The sequence below is a fragment of the Diabrotica virgifera genome, chromosome 3 (genome assembly GCF_917563875.1).
Source record: "Diabrotica virgifera virgifera chromosome 3, PGI_DIABVI_V3a".
In the NCBI taxonomy this organism is placed as follows: Eukaryota; Metazoa; Arthropoda; class Insecta; order Coleoptera; family Chrysomelidae; genus Diabrotica; species Diabrotica virgifera.
In genome coordinates this window covers 188801031-188824024 of record NC_065445.1, presented here as the reverse complement: position 1 = coordinate 188824024, position 22994 = coordinate 188801031, and the positions used below count along the sequence as shown (strand labels likewise).

The window sequence follows — 22994 nt, the reverse complement described above, 5'->3', positions numbered from 1 at the left end:
TCTGTTGTTTTAATTTCCTGCGAAATTTCATCAAAAATCCCGCAACATTTATAGTTTTAATTTCCCACATAACTAAAATTTGTCAATTTAGTTCCCTTTACAATCAGGAGATGGCGTTAATTCGATCCGAAAGATTAACTTGGCCTTGGAACGTCTATATAGAGTATGTATGGCTTGTGAGTTGATCTAATTTATGACCCAACTTTTTGTTATACCCTGTTTATTGGGACAAACACATGCATAATTCAGATAGTTGACGGTTTATTTCTTTGTTTAACAATGTTTTTTAATCACATGTTATTAGTTAATTACTAATAATACCCCCCTCTGTGGCTCAGTGGTAAGAGAGCCTACCTTTGGATCCAGAGGGCGTGAGTTCGAATTTCGGCCCGGTTGGGAATTTATTATTTATTAAAAATTAATAAACGAAAATACTTTCTATCGTTTTGGGATCGGTACTCACCGGAGGAACCGCAGACGTCCAGATACAATTAGCGTCTCTTTGTAAGCACAATGAAGTCGACTTTGCAAAGTAACAAGATATTTATTCAGCCCATACACTACACATTACAGTAGGTATCTGATTGCAAAATCATTTGTACAATGCCAATAGGGCTTTTCATCGATTGTCATTTGTTTCGGGCTTCTGTCATATGTTGTATAATCTGTGTATAATATTAATATACACGGAGTATACGACTTATGATAGAAGCTCGAAACAAATGACTGTGAATGAAAAGCCCTATGGACATTAGTTGTCGAGGTATTAAGCTAAATAAAAAAATACTTATAATAGTCCAGGCAGGAACTGTTTTGAATTGGACAATTTCCATATGACTCTATTTTTTACTCGAATCACTTCAGGATATAACTTGTATCAATAATTATGACATGCGCCAGTCGCAAAACTTATATTTATTTTTTTATTTGACAAAATCTGAAAAAAATCCAATATTTTTGGTTTTTGCGCCGATATTTTGAAAGATATTGCTAGACCAGGGCGCATCTGTAAAAATTTAGTACATACATTTGGACGTTGAGAGGTGACTCAAATTTTTTTGCAGAAATTGCTTGAAAATAACTCACATAATAATATTTGAGTTATCCTCCCTCTCAAAAAGGTCCGGAACATTGTTTAAATAATCAAAATGTAAAAAAATTAAGGAAATTTTTGATTTTTTTCTTCGTTTTTTGATTATAACTTTAAAAGTATACATTTCCGAGAAAAGTTGTACTGACATAAAAGTTGCGTAATTAAATTTCCTACATTATAGAATTGGTTGAAAATTTAAAAAATAGTCACCCTTGTCGCAAAATAGCAATAATTGCGAAAAAAACCATACAAAAACAAGTATTCGCATTTTACGTTTTTCAACCATTTATGCTACACTTAGGACCTTCATATTTCACCCAAAAAAACTATATGATACATTAAAACAATACTGTAAATTTCATTAAGATCGGTTCAATAGATTTTGCAAAATAAATTTTGCAATCCAGCTTTTGCAAAAAAAATTCATTTTTTCAAAATGTTACAGGACTGAAAATAAAGCAGATAGCAAGTTGAATTTTTTTTCTTATAGAAGTGTACTGTACCTTTCATTTGGAATTTGCAAAACTAAAATCGATTAACCACCACGGCGTCAGGAATTTTTTTAAAATAAACATTAATTATTTGTGCTACGCGCAGGACAGCGGATAGTTTGCTCTGATTAGGCATTCTGATAACCTTTGATAATGATTGATACATTTTAATTTTTATTACATTTCGATATAAATAAATAAATTTGTTTATTGCAAAATAAAAACACATACTCTATCCTTTGAAATAACACTTTTTTTAGCAAAAACTTTCTTTGTTTATATATATTTTAACTTAGTGAATAAAAGTTTATTATTTTTAAACAAATGCAATTGCTTAAACAGTATTTCACAAACAATAATAAAACAATAATAAAATGTGGAATTAAAATATTAAAATACAACAAACTATAGAGTAAGAAAATAATATATTAGATAAAGATTCGAAGAAATTTTGGTGGAAATCAACTTGTGTGAATCAAACACCGCTGTCCTGCGAGTAGCACCAAAAATTAATGTTTATTTAAAAAATTTGCTGACCCCGTGGTAATTAATCATTAGATAAAGATTCGAAGAAATTTTGGTGGAAATCAACTAGTGTGAATCAAACACCGCTGTCTTGCGCGTAGCACCAAAAATTAATGTTTATTTAAAAAATTTCCTGACGCCGTGGTAATTAATCGATTTTAATTTTGCAAATTGCAAATAAAAGGTACGGTACACTTCTATAAGCAAAAAAAAATCAACTTGCTATCTGCTTTATTTTCAGTCCTGCAACATTTAAAAAAAAAGAATTTTTTTTCGAAAGCTGGATTGCAAAATTTATTTTGCAAAATCTATTAAACCGATCTTAATAAAATTTACAGTGTTGTTTTACTATATCATAAAGTTTTTCTGGGTAAAATATGAAGGTCCTAAGTGTAGCATAAATGGTTGAAAAACGTAAAATGCGAATACTTGTTTTTGTATGTTTTTTTTCGCAAATATTGCTATTTTGCAACAAGGGTGACTATTTTTTAAATTTTTAACCAATTCTATATTGTAGGAAATTTAATTACGCAACTTTTATGTCAGTACAACTTTTCTCAGAAATGAATAGTTTTAAAGTTATAATCAAATAACCAATAAAAAAATCGAATTTTTCCTTCATATTTTGACATTTTGATTATTTAAACAATGTTCCGGACCATTTTGAGTGGGAGGATAACTCAAATATTATTATTTGAGTTATTTTCAAGCCATTTCTGCAAAAAAATTTGAGTCACCTCTCAACGTCCATCTCAAAACAGATGCGCCCTGGACTATGCTCCAACAAACAAAAATATAAAAGTGAAAAGTTTCATTTTTCAATTCTACATAGTATTTGACTAACTAGAAATTGTTAATTTAATATTAATTCTTTAAAAAATAGCAATAAATAGGAAAGCAATACAAAAACATTTCAATTTTTGTTTTTATTTAAATTTTTTCGATCCCTTGAACATAATATCTTACATGCTTCATAGTCCGCCTAAAAAAACTGTAATTTCGCTAGGATCGGTGTTTTCAATGATAATTTTGAAATACAAGGAGGACGGCAATAGCAAATTTGCAAAATTATGCTGGGTCCAAAATAAGCACTTTAAATAGTCGAAAGTTTTTTTACATATAAAATGACTCAAGCTTTCAAAGGCACTTAAAAAAAGAATGTGTGTGTACTTTGTACGCACGTAAGAAGTTATACTTCTATTATATGATTCCAACGAAATTAATAATGTGCTTTAAACAGTTTATTTATATTTTTTTTAAATATTAAACTAATTTTAATACTTACTACTTTCCAAAAATTTTTATTAAAACAATACCAAAAATTTAAAAAATAAATGAATAAAACACACACAAACACATTGAACAACGCCACAAAGAAATGATTTCTGAACAATAATTGTTGGCAAAAATTTTAACTAAATACGCATTTTCGAAAAAAAATTATATAACAACTATACGTACAATCATAAAATGTATAAAAAACTTAAAAAAATAAAAACTTGCATTGGGATTCGAACCAGCGTTTATTCGGGTGCTTAGGATTTGAAGTCGAAGCCTCTACTCATTTAGCCACTTACACGTACCTGTCAATGTGCGAAGTTAGGCCAACTGAACGTTTTACTGTTTGACACTTCTGAATTTAATCAAATTAGTTTGATTTTTGTGGAATTAAAATATTGAAGTACAACAAAACATAGAGTAAGAAAACAATATATTAGATGAAGATTGGTAGGTATAAATTTAGTTAGTAATCAATGTATGTAAATAAAAGTATTACCTACTCCTACTAGATAGGTACATACATTTTCCAAATAGATAAGTACCTATGTAATTTTTTATTACAATACTGAAACATTTACAATAATTACGTACCTGTTGCTTTTAAAAACTATTTAAAAAGTCACTACAATAATTATAAACTTGTTTTTTTCTCTGTCCTCACAACAATAAAAACTAATATACACAAAATAAAATAAAAAGGAAAAGATTCCTCTCATTGGCTGTATACCATAATAAAAAACTTACTAAGAAAGTAAAACTTCTCTTGTAGGTAGATGGTATATAATTTTATTAAAATTTTTACTCTAAAAAGATCCAAATTGGATTAAAGTGGGTACATCACTAGTACAAAACAACAAACGTTTACGGACTAACAAGTAAACCACTGTATAAAAAGGCAAAGTTGAAATTTTGACTGTTAGAAAGTTAGGAAAATATTAAAACATGTGGTTACTTACTTCAGATCCAAAGTAGTTGGAACTAGCTACATAGTTAGGTCGAATGACCTTAACATTACAGAAATTAAGTCATTTCGGCTACAACAATGTCGACAATAAGTCGATGTTAATAGAATACAATTAGACAGACTATAATGGAGCCTTCATCTTGGCTTCAAACTGACAGACTGAAATATGACATTGAAAGAATATTGACAAGACCTTCAAGATCATCAAGGGAATTTTATGTGTATACAGTTATTTTATATTGTAAAAATGCAAAAAAAATTTCCTAAATAAATGAATTTAATTAGCCATTAACTAAATGAGTGAGAATAAAACAATTTAAATTAATAATAACATAGAATTATTTAATTTTATTTTCATATGTAATATACAACCATTTGGTACTTTAATCTCATTTACCTTAAACCATAGTAACTTACTCTTAATTTTGTTTTCATTTCCCCCTTTTAATTTACATGAATTCAGGCAACCAGTTATACTCTTAATTCTACTCTGTGTTTTTTAAATTAACTTAAATTGCATATCATAACAGTCAAACTCCATATTTAATCATTAATACTTTTACCTTATATTTATCATTTATTAAATTTCCTTTTATTTTTCTTTATTTTGTCTTTATTCTTTTCTTCTTTTCGAATAAGTGACGTCATTACCTTGTTGGCAAAATTTTCGCTTTCAATCGTCATAGAATTATCATAAATAATTCTATGTTATTATTACTTTAAATTGTTTTATCCTGACTCATTTATTTAATAGCTAATAAAATTCATTATTTAGGAATTTTTTTTTTGCATTTTTACAATATAAAATAACTGGATACACATAAAATTCCCTATCTTGAAGGTCTTGTCAATATTCTTTCAATGTCATATTTCAGTCTGTCAGTTTGAAGCCAAGATGAAGGCTCCATTATAGTCTGTCTAATTGTATTCTATTAACATCGACTTATTGTCGACATTGTTGTAGCCGAAATGGCTTAATTTCTGTAATGTTAAGGTCATTCGACCTAACTATGTAGCTAGTTCCAACTACTTTGGATCTGAAGTAAGTAACCACATGTTTTAATTTTTTCCTAACTTTCTAACAGTTAAAATTTCAACTTTGCCTTTTTATACAGTGGTTTACTTATTTTAGGTTTCAACCTGATGATGGACTGATTAGTCCGAAAACGTTTGTTGTTTTGTACCAGTGATGTACCCACTTTAATCCAATTTTGATCTTTTTAGAGTAAAAATTTTAATAAATTTATATACCATCTACCTACAAGAGAAGTTTTACTTCCTTAGTAAGTGTAATATACACAACATTTGTTTACCCACAACCGACATATTGAACAATTGTTGACAGGTCATTGTAATTAACCAATCAGAGCCTGTATAATGTTTGAGCTGCGCTCAGGACCAAGACTTTTGATGAATTCGCGCACATATAAATTTACTCCCAACGCGCCTAAGAGCCGTTTTACATGACCGAGATTTACTTCGAAACTGACGCTGATAACTACTATGAAAAATTATCTAATAAAAATATTAGATGTAAAACACAAGATTTACTCTGAAATTTACCATGATAATTTTCAATATAAAAATTTAGAACCTGTTCTATATTCTAGAAAGTTTTCAGAGTAAACTGCGCGAGTTTCTGCGCAGAACGTTAAATAACGCGGTGGTCTTTACCATAACACCATAACCTTTATAATTGCAACAAATGCTGATTTGTTTATTCAGTGAAGTATCTTTGTTTTGTTCAAATTAATTATTTTTGCACAAGAATTAACTTCTCTGTCCAAATATATTACTAAAAAATAAACAAATGAAAGTTGTAACTCATAGCCTTAAAATGTCATTTCACATTTCTTCTTTTCTTATGTTACCTCTAACTTAGTTCTCTTTCATCAGTGGCCTTTTATTTATAACAAAATTCTATTTAATGTCAGTCACATTACACACTACGCATGCGTTTCACAACAATTATGTTAAGATTTAACTATATAGTCTAAGAGCTGGGAGCGGATTTTGTGCGTGATAAGTAATATGGAAAAACTATAAGGGGATATGTTGAATCAGTTGTGTACATGACTTTCACCAACGACCGGAAACCAGAGTTGGGGCCGAGGGTAGTTATAAGGGGTCAAAGTCGCGGATTTTATTATTTTTTTATGACGCTCATGATCGAGATGGTGCACCAAAATTTGGGAATAAGTAGGTCATGACGTACCTAAGTAAAATCTCTAGGGGCTCAACGCTGCGTGGCCGACAAAGGGGTGGGGGTAGGGGTGAATATAAAAAATATAAGAGGTTTTTTGCGACGTTCGTGATTGAGATAGTGCACCAAAATTTGGGTATAAGTAGACCATGACATAAATAATTAAAATCCCCAGAGCCGGAAACCAGAGTGGGGAAGGGAGGTAGTTATAAGGGGTCAAAGTTCCGTTTTTTATTATTTTTTTTTGTGACGCTCATGATCGAGATAGCGCCCCAAAATTTGGGAATAAGTAGGTCATGATGTAACTAAGTAAAATCTCCAGGAGTGGAATGCTGCGTGGCCGACAAAGGGATGGGGCAGGGGTGAATATAAAAAAATGTAAGGGGTTTTTTGCGACGTTCATGATTGAGATAGTGCACCAAAATTTGGGAATAAGTAGACCATGACATAAGTAAATAATATTCCCAGAGGCGAAAACCAGAGTGGCGGACGAGGGTAGTTATAAGGGGTAAAATTCGCGGTTTTTATTATTTTTTTTTGTGGCGCTCATGATGGAGATAGTGCACCAAAATTTGGGAATAAGTAGGTTATGACGTAACTACGCAAAATCTTCAGGGGCCGAACGCTGTTTGGGGTACAAAGGGGTGGTAGGCAGGGGTGAGTATAAAAATATATGGGGTTTTTTTTGCCGTTCGTGATCGAGATAGTGCACCAAAATTTGGGAATAAGTAGATCATGACATTACTAAGTAAAATCTCCAGGGGCGGAACGCTGCGTGGGGGACATATGTTGTGCCGGGTCACAAAAAAATAATACACACTGCGACTTTGACCCCTTAAAACTACCCTCATCCCCAACTCTGGTTTCCGGCTCTGGGGATTTTACTTAGCTAAGTCATGGTCTACCCTTTCCCAAATTTTGGTGCACTATCACAATCTAGCACGTCGCAAAAAACTCCTTATATTTTTTATATTCACACCTACCCCCACCCCTTTATCGGCCACCCAGCGTTCCACCCCTGGAGATTGTATTTAGTTACCTCATGACCTACTTATTCCCAAATTGTGGTGCACTATCTCGATCATGAGCGTCACAAAAAAAAATAATAAAAACGGCGATTTTGACCCCTTATAACTACCCTCATGCCCAACTCTGGTTTCCGGCTCTGAGGATTTTACTTAGTTATGTCATGGTCTATTTATTCCTAAATTTTGGTACACTCTCTCAATCACGAACGTCGCAAAAAAACCCCTTATATTTTTTGTATTCACCCCTGCCCCACCCCTTTGTCGGCCACGCAGCGTGCCACGCCTGGAGATTTTACTTAGTTACGTCATGACCTACTTATTCCCAAATTTTGGTGCACTCGATCATGAGCGTCATAGAAAAATAATAAAAACCGCGACTTTGACCCCGTATAACTACCCTCGGCCCCAACTCTGGTTTCCGTTAGTTGGTGAAAGTCATGTACACAACTGATTTAACATATCCCCATATAGTTTTTCCATATTACTTATCACGCACAAAATCCGCTTCTATCTCTCCGACTAATAGGTGTAAAACAAGGATCATTGGAAAAGTTGTATAATTTTACTACATAAATGTTCGTTATTATTCTTGAAATAATTTTCGAAGTAAATCTCGATCATGTAAAACGGCTCTAAAGAAGTATAACTTCAAAAAGGAAATCGGTCAACTAGGAGAGACTAGAGAATTTTTTAAAGTTATGGTGATGGGGGTAGCTCCTCCGCGCTCCGTGCAAAAAGTGCCGATTCATTGAATTACCGACATTCAGATAATAATAGGAGATTTCATTAATAAGGTTGGAGAAGAGGAGAATGATGAGGAATTTGCAAGGAAAGAAACAATTCACTGTTGGAAAGTTATATTAAAAAACAAAAAACGTAGAAAATGTCATCAAAATAGTCATTCAAACATGGTGACTACTATTTATATATCGATTAGTAGTAAAGTGAAAGTTTCAGTAATAAAAAATTAAAATGATTAAGTAATTAAAATGTTTCACAATTACTTAATGTATTATTTACATGTAATATACAATGCTAATCTAATAATAACTGTTTATAATGTTTGGAAGTGTTAATTTATGATTAATTGGATATTATATTACACAACACAATACATTGCGAATCGTTATCTACATCCAAAATTAGTTCTATAATGGCTTCGAAATGTTCGGCGTAGAATATTGCGGCCTTAATCCACGTTCCCCATCAGGTTCTGTTATTCCACATTTATTCCATAATTTACCACAAATTATTCCATAATTTAAATTCCCACTCAAGTCACAATGTAGACATCAAAAAAGAAATCATTAAATCATTATACAACAGAGCCCAAAATACCTGTTCCCAAGAAAAGGAATTTCAAGAGGAAAAAAACCTGCTAAGTCTTAACAAAAAATTACTATCCAGTGTCATTTATAAACAAGGAATTCCACAAGACCGAAGAAAGGAAAGAACAAAACAACACAAGCAATCCAGCTACACCCAAAAAGGGACCCTAGGATGACAACAATCCCATATGTAAAGGGCTTATCAGAATAATTAAAAAGGATTGGGAATAAGTACAACATAATAACAACATTTAAACCAACACACTACACACAACACTCTCAGATCCATCTTGTCCAAAACCAAACCTAGCAACACATAGGAGAGGTCAAAGAACTTCATCTACAAAATACCCTGTGAATGCAACAATTTCTGAGTGAGAGAAACTGCAAGATCATTAAGTGTCAGGATCAACGAACATGAAACATACCTAAAAAATAGGGATTTCGACAAATCAAAATTATGCAAACATGCCTGGGACAATGAACACAGACCACGGTGGAAAAATGTATTAATAGTCATGAAGGAAGGGGACATGGAAAACAAAAAAATCAGAACAGCAGCCATAATACATACCAATAATAGAACACAGGGAAACGTAAAGCACATATCATCATCATACCCTACACATATGCAACACAGAATACATAAAATTAACATAACCCAAAAAACTTATTGTTACGAACACACACGTACACAGAATCACATAACACACAGAATTATTGCACAAATACACAAAATAATCAGAATCTGATATATCACAGAGCATAAAAACCTTCACCGTCATACTTTCCAGCCGTAGTTTGCTGCTGTCTCCAACCATCATACACAAAATTCTATCTTTTGTTATTGTTGTTGTTGTACAATAAAGTTGTTCAAATTATTACCCGATTTGAAAGTAAATCTACCTCATTCGTCAGAGTATTCACGTACTCTGAAACCATGTTCGCTGATGCCCCCTCGAGTGGTATCAGAATAGACCCAGAGCGATTGAATTTCGAGGTTCCTAGATGGAGCAACACTGATCCCAGCTTTCTGATGTACTGCTCGAGATGCTGCAAAAGCGGACATCTATGCACAGTCACAGAGTGCATACAACCCGTCACAATCTCTCCATTCTGTGGACTACAGCACAGATCGTCTGCGTGCCCTTTGACAGATGTACCCAAATGCCCTAACTGTGGTGGAAAACACCCAGCATTCTCATCCAAATGCACAGACAGGAAAACTACACCCACAAACATCCACAACTCAGAACTACTACAATCAAATAAATACACAACAAAACATGACCTGACAACAGCCATAAAATCCATAATTTCACCTCAATGCTACTATTCAATATAATATCCCCAGAAAAAAGAAATGATACAGCACATTACATAAACTCCATGATAAACCAACTCTAAGGACACAGTTTTTACTACAGCAAAAAATAACACCATAAATCAAACTTTCACGCAAATACATTCATAAATAACACACACTCTCACCACACACTACACAAAAAAATAAAAATGCAAATACAAAAAAAAAATAATAAAAATTATAACATACAAAAAAATTAATAAAAACTTCACACATTATCTCAAACCAAAACAAACTAAAACACAAATATGTTCACCTCATCACACATACTACATATCGCAAAACGGCAGCTAACACCCTATACCAAGGGGGAAAATTGAGCGTTTACGTATACTCTCTCGGAGTCGACTAAGACTACACAGGAGAGGGGGGAAGGTAGTTTTCTGTGGGTTCCTACGTTCATTGCACAATTATACCTATACCTAGGTGAGGATCTAGCAACAGCTAACCTCCACGCGATTGCCAAAATACAAAAATCCCAAACTCTGAACTGAACGGAACCGTTTGTCTCCGGAGCTTGTGTTTTTGTGGCAGGCTTGGTACTGTAGCTTCTTCTTCTTCTTTTTGTATAGACATGACTCTGTCTGTTTTTTCAATGTGCCTCTAGTAAGTTGTCGTTCCTTCGTTTTCATGGTCTTCCCACTGATTGTTTTCCTATTGTAGAACCGTATCTCGCTGTGCTGACTACTCTATTTGCTGTCAGTCGGCGTATGTGGTCATTCCATTCTATTCTTCTGTTTCTTACCCAGTTATTAATGTTATCCACCTTGCATCTCCGTCGTATATCTGTACTTCTAGCTCTGTCCCATAGAGTCTTACCATCGATTTTTCGAAGGTTTTTTCGTTGTTTCGAGCAATAGAATAGAAATATGCTTTATTGTCACTGAAAATTTTTACAATTTTATGGCCAAAGCTTACATACAGTCAAAAGAAAAATAATATCAACAACAAATAACAAATAACTACAATTTACTAAAATTAGATAAATCGTCAATATACAGTAAATATGATATAAAACCAAAGACAAAAACAATTAATTGCAAAATTTAAAAAATTTAAATATGCAAAATAAGCAATATTTTTGTGCTCTCTGTGTCGGGTCGTGTTTCTGCCGCGTATGTCATTATTGGTCTGATGACTTTTGTAAATTCTGCCTTTCATTTATTTCCGATATTTTTATTTCTCCATATTGTGTCATTCAGGCAACATGCGGCTCTGTTTGTGCTATTCACTTGATCTTCCACTTCTGTTTCGAGCTTTCCGTAGCTAGATAGTGTGATGCCTAGGTATTTAAACTCCATCACTTGTTCTATTATCTGACCTTGCAGCTCCAATGTACATCTTATTGGATCTGCTGTTATAACCATGCATTTTGTCTTTTTTGGGGAAATTACATGTTAAATTTTCTGGCGGTTATGATAAATTGGTGCAGCATACGTTGTAAATCATCTTCATTTTGAGAGATTGGACAGGTTATATATTAGTGCACCCTACGTACCCTACATCTGAATCTTATGTTTGTGCGTCACAGTGTTGCCATACTTTTTTTGTTTATTTCTTTCATAATTTCAATCAATGTTAAATGTACCTACAAAAATAATAGAATAATTTTATAAGAATTTTTTAAGATTTTTAAGATTTATTGTATTTATTTGTATTTATTATATAAGATTTATTATTATTATAATTATTATTATGGCATCGTCTGCATAGCAGATTATTTTAAGTTGTTATTCTCCCATTTGGTATCCTTTTTTAGGTCTTACGTTTTTGTATTACTTCGTCCATGATCAGGTTGAACAATAAAGGACTGTCCTAAAATCCCCCTGTCTTATCCCATTGCCGGCTTCAATTTGGTCAGTTAGTTTATCTTCCACTTTTACTTTTATTGTGTTGTTCTGGTAGATGTTTTCGATCGTTTTAATTATTCCTAGAGGTATCTCTCTCGAGTATAACAAATGGATAACGTCCTTTAATTTGACCTTGTTAGATAATTTCTTAAGGGCCACGAAACATAAATATGCCGGCTTGTTGTATTCCAACGATTTCTGTTGAACTTGCCTCATTACAAATATAGCGCGTCAGTGCATGACCTTCCCGACCTAAAACCTTGTTGTTCTTCTGCTAATGGTATAATTTCATTCAATTTAACAACGTGGAATGAAGTAAACACTTCTGTTGTATGTAGGCAAATATGAATTTATTAAAAAAAAAACCTTAAAATTTATCCACGAAGGAGTGGAAGTACAACACGTTTTCGGTCAGACTGACCATCATCAGTGTAAACATCCAGTGTACAAGTAATTGTAACTAGCCATTTTTTGAGAGCCAAATTTTTTGAGAGAAGCAGTGGCGGGTCTAAGGGGGGGGGGGAATGTGGAAATTCCCCCCAACGGGGTCCAAAATTTAAAAAAATTGGGTTGAAATATTAAAATATGTTAGCTGACATGAAACTTAATTATCGACAGACAAATTCAACCAATAAAACCCTCTAGTTAATAAAATTAAGTGAACTTAATGCATATAAGTTATTATTTATGTCTTTTATGTACTTAGTTTGGTTGGTGTTTCATTGGAAGTTTCAAAAATTGTATAAAATATAATTCTCTTTATTTTTGTTTATGTACAATTATGTCGTAAAGTTAATAATGAATGAGACAATTCAATAATTATGCTTCCCCTCCGCTTCCACTATTTTCCTGCTTAACTCTGAGAATATTGATCGCATAAAAAAATTGTGGAAAAGAAATTGTAGGAAATTGCGTTTCTAATAATTTTAGTTCCTACCGTTTTTGTCGAAAAGTTGAAAATGGCGGAGATATTAAGCAACAACAGTTCTCCTTTAAAATCAATATGGCGGCTAATGCAACCGCGGAATTCAGTCGAGATTTTAAATTTACACTACTCTTGATCCCCCTTAAAGGATAGAATTATAAAATTTGGGGCAGCTCGGAAAAAAGATTTAATTCAGTAATTATGCTCCCCCACCACTTTTTACTATTTTCCCACTTAACTCGGAAAATATCAATCGCATGAAAAAAATTGTTAAAAAGAAATTGTAGGAAATTATATTTGGAACAATTTAAGTTGAAAATGGCGTAGATATTGAACAAAAACAATTGCTACAAAATCAATCAGGTCTTACGCTCGCGCCATTATCGCTTACATACTACCTTAAATATTAACTTAAGCAAAAAAATGAAAGAAACTAAAATTGTGTAGAATTCAATTCTCTCTATTTTTGTATAGGGATATTTTTGTCGTAAAACTAACAATAAACGAGATAATTCAATAATTATGCTCTATTTATATATAACTGTCACTATTTTCCGCTATAACTCGGAAAACGTCGACCGCACGAAAAAATTATGATAACGAAATTATAGAAAATAGCATTTTCAATATTTTCAGTTTCTAGACTTTTTGCCAAAAACTTGAAAATGGCGGAGATATTGAGCAAAAACGGTTCTCGTTTAAAATCAAGATGGCGGCTAACGCAATGGCGGAATTCAGTCGAGATTTTAAATTTACACTCCTATTGACCCCCCCCCCAAAATTAGAAAAATAAAACTTGGGGCAGCTCCTAATGCAAGGTTAGGCCTGTTATTCGTCTAACCCGACTGGGCTAGTAGAAAATTTTGCAAGTGATGTGCCTTCAACTTCTACAGCAGATTTAAATATTGTTGAAAATAAAACCAACTCTCCTAGAAATTTAATTCAAAGTTGTACCAATTTTACAGTGAACTATAACTACAATAATTAAAGCAGTGCATTCATTTTTGAACTGATTTCTGTTCTGTATAATTTGTTTAGGTATAAGAAATTTAAATTGATTAGTTTATAATTTATTATTATAATAAATCTTCGTTTGAAAATTTTGATTTTTATTTTTATCAAAAACTGTTGTAGAAAAAGTATAGTGTGCAATACGTGCAGAAAGGTAATTTCTGCACTTGTTGCACAATATACTATTTATTGCTATAAAATTATCAGCAACCATGTAATACAATACCATAATAATTTAAACATTTATAGGGTTTTCGCCCATGTATTTAGTGGCTTTAAATGTGCATATCTAGTAGCAGCACTGAAGATGGAATATGCATTCTGAAAACGTTCTGTGATTTAGCCTGAAAGAGTTCTTCTAAATAAATATACCTTTTCAATAATTTGTTTTTCTCTTATATTATATACAGTACCTCCCAAAGCAATAATTCCACTAGTTTATAAGCAACAAGTTAATACTTTAATAATCTAATATGCATTTTTTCTTTCAGGTGCGTATACAATATAAAATGATATACTCTGGTAAGATTTTTAATAATATTTATATCTTCAACATCAAATATTCATAAGCTTGTTTCATTCATGTTTAATTACATGCATCGTCATTGGAAATGGTAATTAATAATAACTTTCGTTTGCAATTAATGGTTATAAAAATTATTTTTTAAAAATAAGGAGACAATTAACTGAATTTCCCAAATAGGTGTAGGTATAAATCGTCGTCCCTATCTCAGCCACACCCCGAGTGTCGGATGAGTCCTCTTGACCGTGTTTGAGTGGAAGAGGTCCTTTTTGCGCGGGGGGTGTGTGGCATATACATGTCGCGCACCCAACACACAAACTGCGTAACTTGCGCCTCTCCCCATTCACACACTCCTAATTTCCTCAGGGTAGCGGGTAGAGACTCGTCTATAAACCCAATAGGTGATAGTCCTACTTCAGGTATGCGACCCTGCCCACGCGAGCCTTGGTATATCTACTAAGTCCAAACAGTAGATACCATTGTCCTTTCCTACTTCTTCTTCTTCTTCTTCTTCTTCTTCTTCTTCAGCCTGTGTTCGTCCACTGCTGGACATAGGCCTCTTCCATTTGCTTCCATCGATTTCTACTCTTGGCAATTCTCATCCACTGCTTGCCCGCGACTTGTTTGATATCATCTGCCCACCTCTTCTGCGGTCTGCCTACTAATCGCCTGTTCTCTCTTGGTCTCCAGTTTGTTAGTCTCTGTGTCCATTTTTCGGGATTATCTCGGGCCACATGTCCGACCCATTGCCACTTGAGCCTTGCTATACGTTCTGCGACATCAGTCATCTTTGTTCTTTCACGAATGTCGATATTTCGAATTTTGTCTCTCAAACTAATCCCTAGCATGGCCCTCTCCATCGCTCTTTGAGTTGTACTGAGCTGCTCTAAGGTTTTCTTTGTAAAGGCCATGGTCTCCAGTCCATATGTAGTTACAGGCAAGATACATTTGTCATAAACTCTTCGTTTTAGACACATTGGTATATCTCTATTCTTCAAGATAAAGCTTAACTTGCCGAAAGCTACCCAAGACAATTGTATGCGTCTTTTTATTTCGGCTATTTGGTTTTCTTTGCCATTTTAATGGTATGTCCAAGATATATATATAGTGGTCTACATTTTCAAGACTGACGTTGTCAATAACAAGATTAGTTTGTACATTACTCATTATTTTTGTTTTCTGAAGATTCATTTTGAGACCTATTTTATTTGACTGCTGGTTTAGTTCCTTCATCATTTGCTCCAGTTCCTTGATATCTGTACTGAATAATACTATGTCGTCCGCAAACCTCAAATGACTCAAATGTACACCATCAATGTTTAGACCTTTTTCCTCCCAGTCGAGCTGTTTGAATACATTTTCCAATGCTAAGGTAAAAAGTTTTGGTGAAATAGTATCACCTTGTCTAATACCTTTACCAAGGCGTATTTTTTCGGTTTTTTGTGGCCTGTGGCCTGTTCATAAATGTTTTTAATGAGTGTAGTGTACCGTGAGTCTATTCGAGCATCCCTGAGGGCTGACAAAAAGGACCAGGTTTCAATACTATCGAAAGCCTTGTGAAATTCAATAAATGCCATATGTAAGGGTACATTATATTCTGTGGTTTTTTCTACCAGTGTTCTGACGGTTTGTAAGTGATCGTTAGTACCAAACCCTTTTCGAAATCCCGCCTGTTCAACCGGTTAATATAAATCAAGTTTTTGTGTTATGCGGTTGGTTATTATTCTTGTTAGCAATTTGTATAAATGTGACAACAAACTTATAGGCCTGTAGTTTTCAATATTAGTAGTGTCTCCTTTCTTGTGTAAAAGTATTATTTCGGCGTTTTCCCACAGATTGGGTATTCTTTTCTCTATCAGACACCTATTCAGCAAGACTTCCACAACCTCTACAACGGTGTTGCCACCCATTTTTAACATTTCAGACGTTATATGATCCTCGCCAGGAGCTTTTTTATTCTTCATTTGCTATAAGGCATGTCTAATTTCCGAAGAAGTTATTTTAGGGAGAGTTTCCGAGCCGACGTTTAGAATTGTTCTATGGTCTGTTCCGGGGTTCTGTATAGTGGATGTATAAAGATTCTTGTAGAACGTTTGTATTTCCTTCAGTATTTGAGTTTTTTCTGTCACCGTATTCCCCTGTTGGTTTTTGATTTTAGTTATCTTCGATTTTCCTTTAGTTAAATTTGATTTCAATACTCTCATGTTGCTATTGTCTTCGATGGTTTGCAATATTTGTTTTGTTTTATAAGCCCGCAAGTCTGACCTTATGCTCTTTTTAACTTTATTGTTGATAGCCTTATATTCTGGTAATTCTTTAGATGTTCTTCTTCTTTCTTCCATTAAATCCAGTGTTGTTTGTTTAAGTTTCGTTTTTCTCGGATTTTTATTTTTACCACAGATCTTTCTTGTAGTTGATGTTATGTCATTCTTTAATTTTTGTGTTATTTCATTTATATCTTTCGTGTTGAATACTGGTAAAGGTCCTAGTTTCTTTTTTAGTTCACTTTGATATTCCTCTTGATTCATTTCGAGTGCTTCTCTGTTTGGTAATTTATCCTGTGTTAATAATTTTCTTCTATCGAATTTCGTATTTACTTCTATTCGCACCCTAACTAATCGATGGTCATTACCAGTGTCGACAGAATTTAGTACAGTAACATCTTTAGCAATGTTTTTGAAGTTAGAGAGTATAAAGTCAATTTCATTCTTTACTTTGCCATCTGGGCTGTGCCACGTCCATTTTCTCTGCATCTTTTTCTTGTAGAATGTGTTTAAGCAGAATAGCTTTTCTTTGCTGAGGAAGTTTGCGAGCATATCACCCCTGTGATTTCTACTTCCCAGTCCAAAACCTTTCCTACTAACCCTGTTTAAACAAATTTCCTTATTAGCACTCCCAACCAAAGGGGAAGGCAACGGGAAACCACCTCTTTATTTCACCCACGAAAGTTCATGATATGAGCAATAGCTGCGAGGCCTCGGATGATGAGCTTCGCGATCCGGATGGCACCCGGCGCATCTTCTTGTCCGGGGAGGAATGTGTGAAATCAGTTACCGGGCATGTAGACGTGACTCATCAGGCTTTACATGCGAAATGTGCTACTGGTGAAAAACAAAAACTTAATAACCGCAAACCATACAACATAGCTACATGGAATGTCCGTGGTCTTTTACAACCGGGCAAACAAGCTATTCTGGAGAAGGAACTGGAACGAACCAATATCTCTGTGGCCGGGCTCTCTGAACTTCACTTCCGTAACGAGGGGCACTACATAACTAATTTGGGACATTTCATGTGCTTTTCCGGCAACACTAACAAAAGTATCAATGGTGTTGGCTTTTGGGTTTCAAAATCTCTTTCTCCTTATATACTGGGATATCAAGCTATCAGTGATCGTATAATTTCCTTAAACTAAATGGATCTCCCTCTATTGTCCATTTGATTCAGGTCTATGCGCCTACCTCAACTGCTGATGATGATACAACTGAATCTTTTTTCAACGAACTGGAATCATATCTGCAAAATATCCCAAATAAAGAAATCGCTATCATCATGGGTGATTTAAACTCAAAAATCGGAGTTACTATGGCTGACGAACATATACGAAATATTGTGGGTAGATATGGAATAGGTGAACGTAATTCAAGGAGAGACCGCCTTATCCAGTTCTGCGTTGACAATGACTTGACAATAATGAACTCTATGTATAAGCACCAGCCCAGAAGATTGTACACTTGGATCTCACCTAACGGACGACACCGAAATCAAATCGATTACATAATGATTAAACATCGCTGGAAAACATCTATTAGCCAATGTAAAACACGACCTAGCGCTGACTGCGGCTCTGACCACCAACTTCTTTTTGCAACGCTAAAGCAAAAATTCAAGGCATGTGCTAGGATCCGAAACAAGAGGATATCAAAAATAAAAGATACACAACAATTTAAAAGCCAATGTAATGAAAGATTCGAAAATATTTTACCAACTATCGTCACTCATGATTCCGAAAAGATTTGGTTATCTTTTAAAAATACCTTGATACAGACCTTGACTGACTGCGAGGCACAGTCTAATGCCGTCTCAACCGGACCAAAAAAAGTGTGGATGTCTGCAGATACTTTTGACCTCGTTGAAGAACGTAGAAAACTTTTTCTACGTTCGTAGAAAAATTGCTGGAATCGAGAACCCTTTCAGGAATTCCCAGTACCGACAGCTATCTAGAGCTATTCAGGCTGCTTGTAGACGAGACAAAAACAAACATATAGAGAAAATCTGCAGAGAAATTCAACTACATGCAGACACAAATAACACCAAAGAACTCTTTGATAAAGTCACACTACTCACACGTAAATTCAAGCAGAAATATTGGTCTATCAAAGGTGATGAAGGTAATGTACAGACGGATTTGGACAAGGTTATTGATGTTTGGAGGGCGTATTGTAAGTCTTTATATGCCAATACGGACCAGATGCCAGCGGACACCCCGTTTGTACCTGACTGCCAGACCTCCACTTTCCATTCTCCTTCAACAGAGACACACCACACTAGTTTTGAATCTGAACCTAACATACTTTTTTCCGAGGTGGAATTAGTTTTAAAAAGACTTAAGTTAAACAAAGCAGCAGGATATGATCTCATTACTGCAGACGTCTTGAAGCATCTTCCGGAATGTGGAGTGAATATATTACACCGATTGTGTAATGAAATATGGCACACAGGCGTCTGGCCTGAGGATTGGAGAAGGACCATAATCATACCTCTTCATAAGAAAGGTTCAACAAATAATTGTAACAACTACAGGCTATTAGCTCTAATATCACACGCCAGTAAGTTGATCCTCTACATACTGCAACGGCGTCTAGAAAACTTCATAAGTTGGCAAATAGCACCTGAGCAGGCTGGATTTGTAAAGGGCAGAGGTACTAGAGAACAAATCCTTAATGTAAGAAACATCACAGAAAAAGCCAGAGAATACCAGATCCCGATATTTATATGTTTCGTCGATTATACAAAGGCCTTTGATAATGTTAGATGGGACAAACTATGGAACATATTGACGACAATGGGTGTACCTAAACACTTGACTCACCTTATTAGCAAACTGTACCAAGATAACCTGGCATATATTCGAATGGACGGATCTGACAAATGCACTTTGGAGAAGGGAGTACGCCAAGGATGCGTTCTATCTCCCTTATTATTTAACATCTATTCGGAGTTCATAATGCGCAGAGTCTTGGATGGTTGGGAGGGAGGAATAAACCTAGGTGGTGTTAAGATATCTAACTTGCGTTTCGCAGACGACACTACACTTCTAGCCTCTACTCCAGAAGAAATTACTGAATTATTAAAAAAACTCGAGGTAGAAAGTGCTAAATTTGGACTCATGGTTAACTACAACAAAACCAAAATCATGGTTATTGATCGCCAACAACAGTTTCCTGAATCCCAAACTATTGCGGGATGCGAGGTAGTCTCATCTATGATATATCTTGGAGCTCTAGTTAACAACACAGGCAGTTGTGAACCCGAAATTAGAAGACGCATTCAACTAGCAAGAGCAGCAATGAGTGAACTAAACGGGGTCTGGCGTGATCGTCACATTACTATGACAAACAAAAAGAGACTCGTTTCAACTCTGGTCTTTTCCATATTTTACTATGCATGCGAGACATGGACAGTCAAAGAATCAGATAGACAACGTATAGACGCATTTGAAATGTGGACATGGAGACGCCTGCTTCGAATTCCATGGACGGCTCGCCGTACAAATATCTCGGTTCTGGATGAAATTAAACCGGATCAGCGTCTCTCCAGTACCGTTTACTCTAGAATTTTAAAGTTCTTTGGTCATATCCATCGAAGTGATCACAAAATTGAGCGGTTGGTAGTCCAAGGAAGGCATCAGACTCAACGCCAACGCGGAAGATCTCCACAGCGATGGGCGGACATTACTAAAGAGCTTTTCAACAAACAGTATACTGAGGCAATACATGTAACTGATGACCGCGACCAGTGGAGAAATATTATCAATCAAACTGTCCGAGCTGCTGAAGCCCAATTATGAACCACAACACATCTACTAAGATGTTAATGACTATGATGATGATGATAAATCGTCGTCATGAATGTATCAAAGAATAATCAAAAGAAATTTTAAAGATTTTTAACTCAACATATTTAGTATGCTGCTGTATCAAATTTAAAATATTGTTCATTGTATAATATAATTCAACTTAGAAAAGTTATCTTAAAATGGAAGCAAATTCGTAGAGAGTTGAATAAAATAATATAACTAATTATTATCATTTTCTTTACCATTATCCCTATGGGGGTTGGCTTCCCTAATTACATTCTCCATAAATTTCCTGCTTGAACCGACATGTCCTGCCTAGACGTCTTTCCCCAGGTCTTATTTGGCCTTCCTCTCATTGTTCTTCGTAATAGGTGCATAACGTCCCGATGTTTAACTTGATCAAACCATCTAAACCTATGCTGCCTATCGACTTTTTGTCGGAAAGTTGTCTATCAGATTTAATACCTCTTATTTTCAGTTCGTAATCGATCTGATTTAACTTCAGGAAAGAGACATCAGAAGACTCCATTTTTTTTAAGACTCACTGTTAAAAAAGAGAAAAATTAGCCGAGAAAAGAGAAGATAAAATTCTTATATTTGGTCCCACGTCGCGGCGCCATTTCTTATTGTGTACCCTCTTTAAGAACAGAGTGGAGGGCTACACATTGAACGGCACTGGGCTCGGGCTTCAGTCGGTTAGAGGTGTCTTGATCGGGGTTCTAGGGCTCAAATATAAGAGATAAGAAGGTGAGGTACGAAAGAGGAAGAGAACAGGAGAAGAGAAGGTAAGAGAAGAGAAGAGAATTTTGGGCGTCACCTATCGCTGGATAGGAATTATAAGGAATAGAGAAAGTTAAACGGTACTAAAACGACAAGAAAAGATAATACATATGTGGCGAAGAAGATAGGATATGATTACTACGCGGATGCAAATTAAATTTACAGAGAATAGCGGGTAATTATGTCACGCGGTAATCACTAGATATCAAAACACAGGTACCTACATGCATATAAAAACATAAAACAATACAATACCTGAAAGAGAAACACAAATATACATGCAGCAAAATAAATAATAAGATAGATGTGAGGAAATAAAAATAAGTAAATATTCGAGATAAAAAATTATATTGTGATCTTCAAAGTATATAAAAAAACAAGTAAAAAAAACAATAATTAATGATTCTGTCGTAATTTCTATTGAATAATAATTCTCTTTCCGCAACGTAATGATATTTAATTTGGTATTCACAAGAAAGGTGATAAACTTATAATAAAAGTCTTAGTTAGGTTTATGGCAATATTTAATTCAAACGAAAATAAGTGAAATGAGTGATTGTTGAGTCTTGAGAATACGTTAAAAAGAGTTCGACAAAAGGTTTGATTGTTTGATAGTGATCACTATACGTATAATATACATAACATCTATAGAAAAAATAGTCTACCTGTGATAAATCGATTGGTATTACAGTCGGAAAAATAAAAGAATACCCATGAACGAACATATAAAACACGCTGTATTTTTCTGTCACCGTGTCACACAAAAAATTAGCCAGCGAAAGTACATGTAATAATTATTGTTACATGTACTTGCACTGGACAATTTCCTTTGTGGTACCGGGACAGGAAAATACAGCGTGTTTTATATGTTCGTTCATGGGTATTCTTTGATTTTTCCGACTGTATATCGTATGTATTGTTATGATCTGCTTCTTATTACTTTTATATTAATTATTATTTATTTGATTAATTATTTAATTACCGCAAATCATACATAAAAGTTAAGAAAGAATCTCAGGGTGCCTTTTTATAATATAAAAAAATGTCTAAATTATCTTATGTTATACTTATCTTCTCTCGTGGTTTCAGTATCTCTTAGTTGATCCTTATCGGGATAAAATAGGAAAAGGAAATAAATAGAAAAATCATAAATAAAAAAAATACAATTACCTTTATTATCAAAAGCAATGTTCTGTAAATTTATCAATTAAATTCTGTGGGCATAACTGTCCAAAAGAAACTTTTACCATATAAATTACTTAATCTAATTCAAACAGATATTTATCGCTTTGTTCTTGATACCATTAATAAACCCGGCTAAACAAACAAATTTGGTATTCGCAAAATTACTTATACTTCCTATTAAATTTTTGAAATGTTGGAATCTTAAATTCATATGCTTTTACGTAAAAAATTAACTTCTGATTGTAAAAAAAAATCTATCACATAGGTTATTGACTGACCTTTTTGATTCACACACAATGATGTCTCCTCTTGACCCAAACAGCTCCTCCTTGTTGATTATGTTAGGCTACCAATCAAAGCCC

The 22994-nt window shown here is 34.2% G+C and overlaps 1 protein-coding gene across 1 annotated transcript in view; it reads right to left on the bottom strand.

The window, feature by feature from the left end:
• The window catches only part of LOC114329242 (uncharacterized), a 112009-nt gene that overhangs the window by 42966 nt on the left and 46049 nt on the right, over nt 1-22994 (bottom strand). The window contains exon 5 of the mRNA XM_050647634.1: nt 9820-10171. Coding sequence (XP_050503591.1) covers nt 9820-10171 — 352 coding nt within the window. The remainder of the gene's footprint in view (nt 1-9819; nt 10172-22994) is intronic.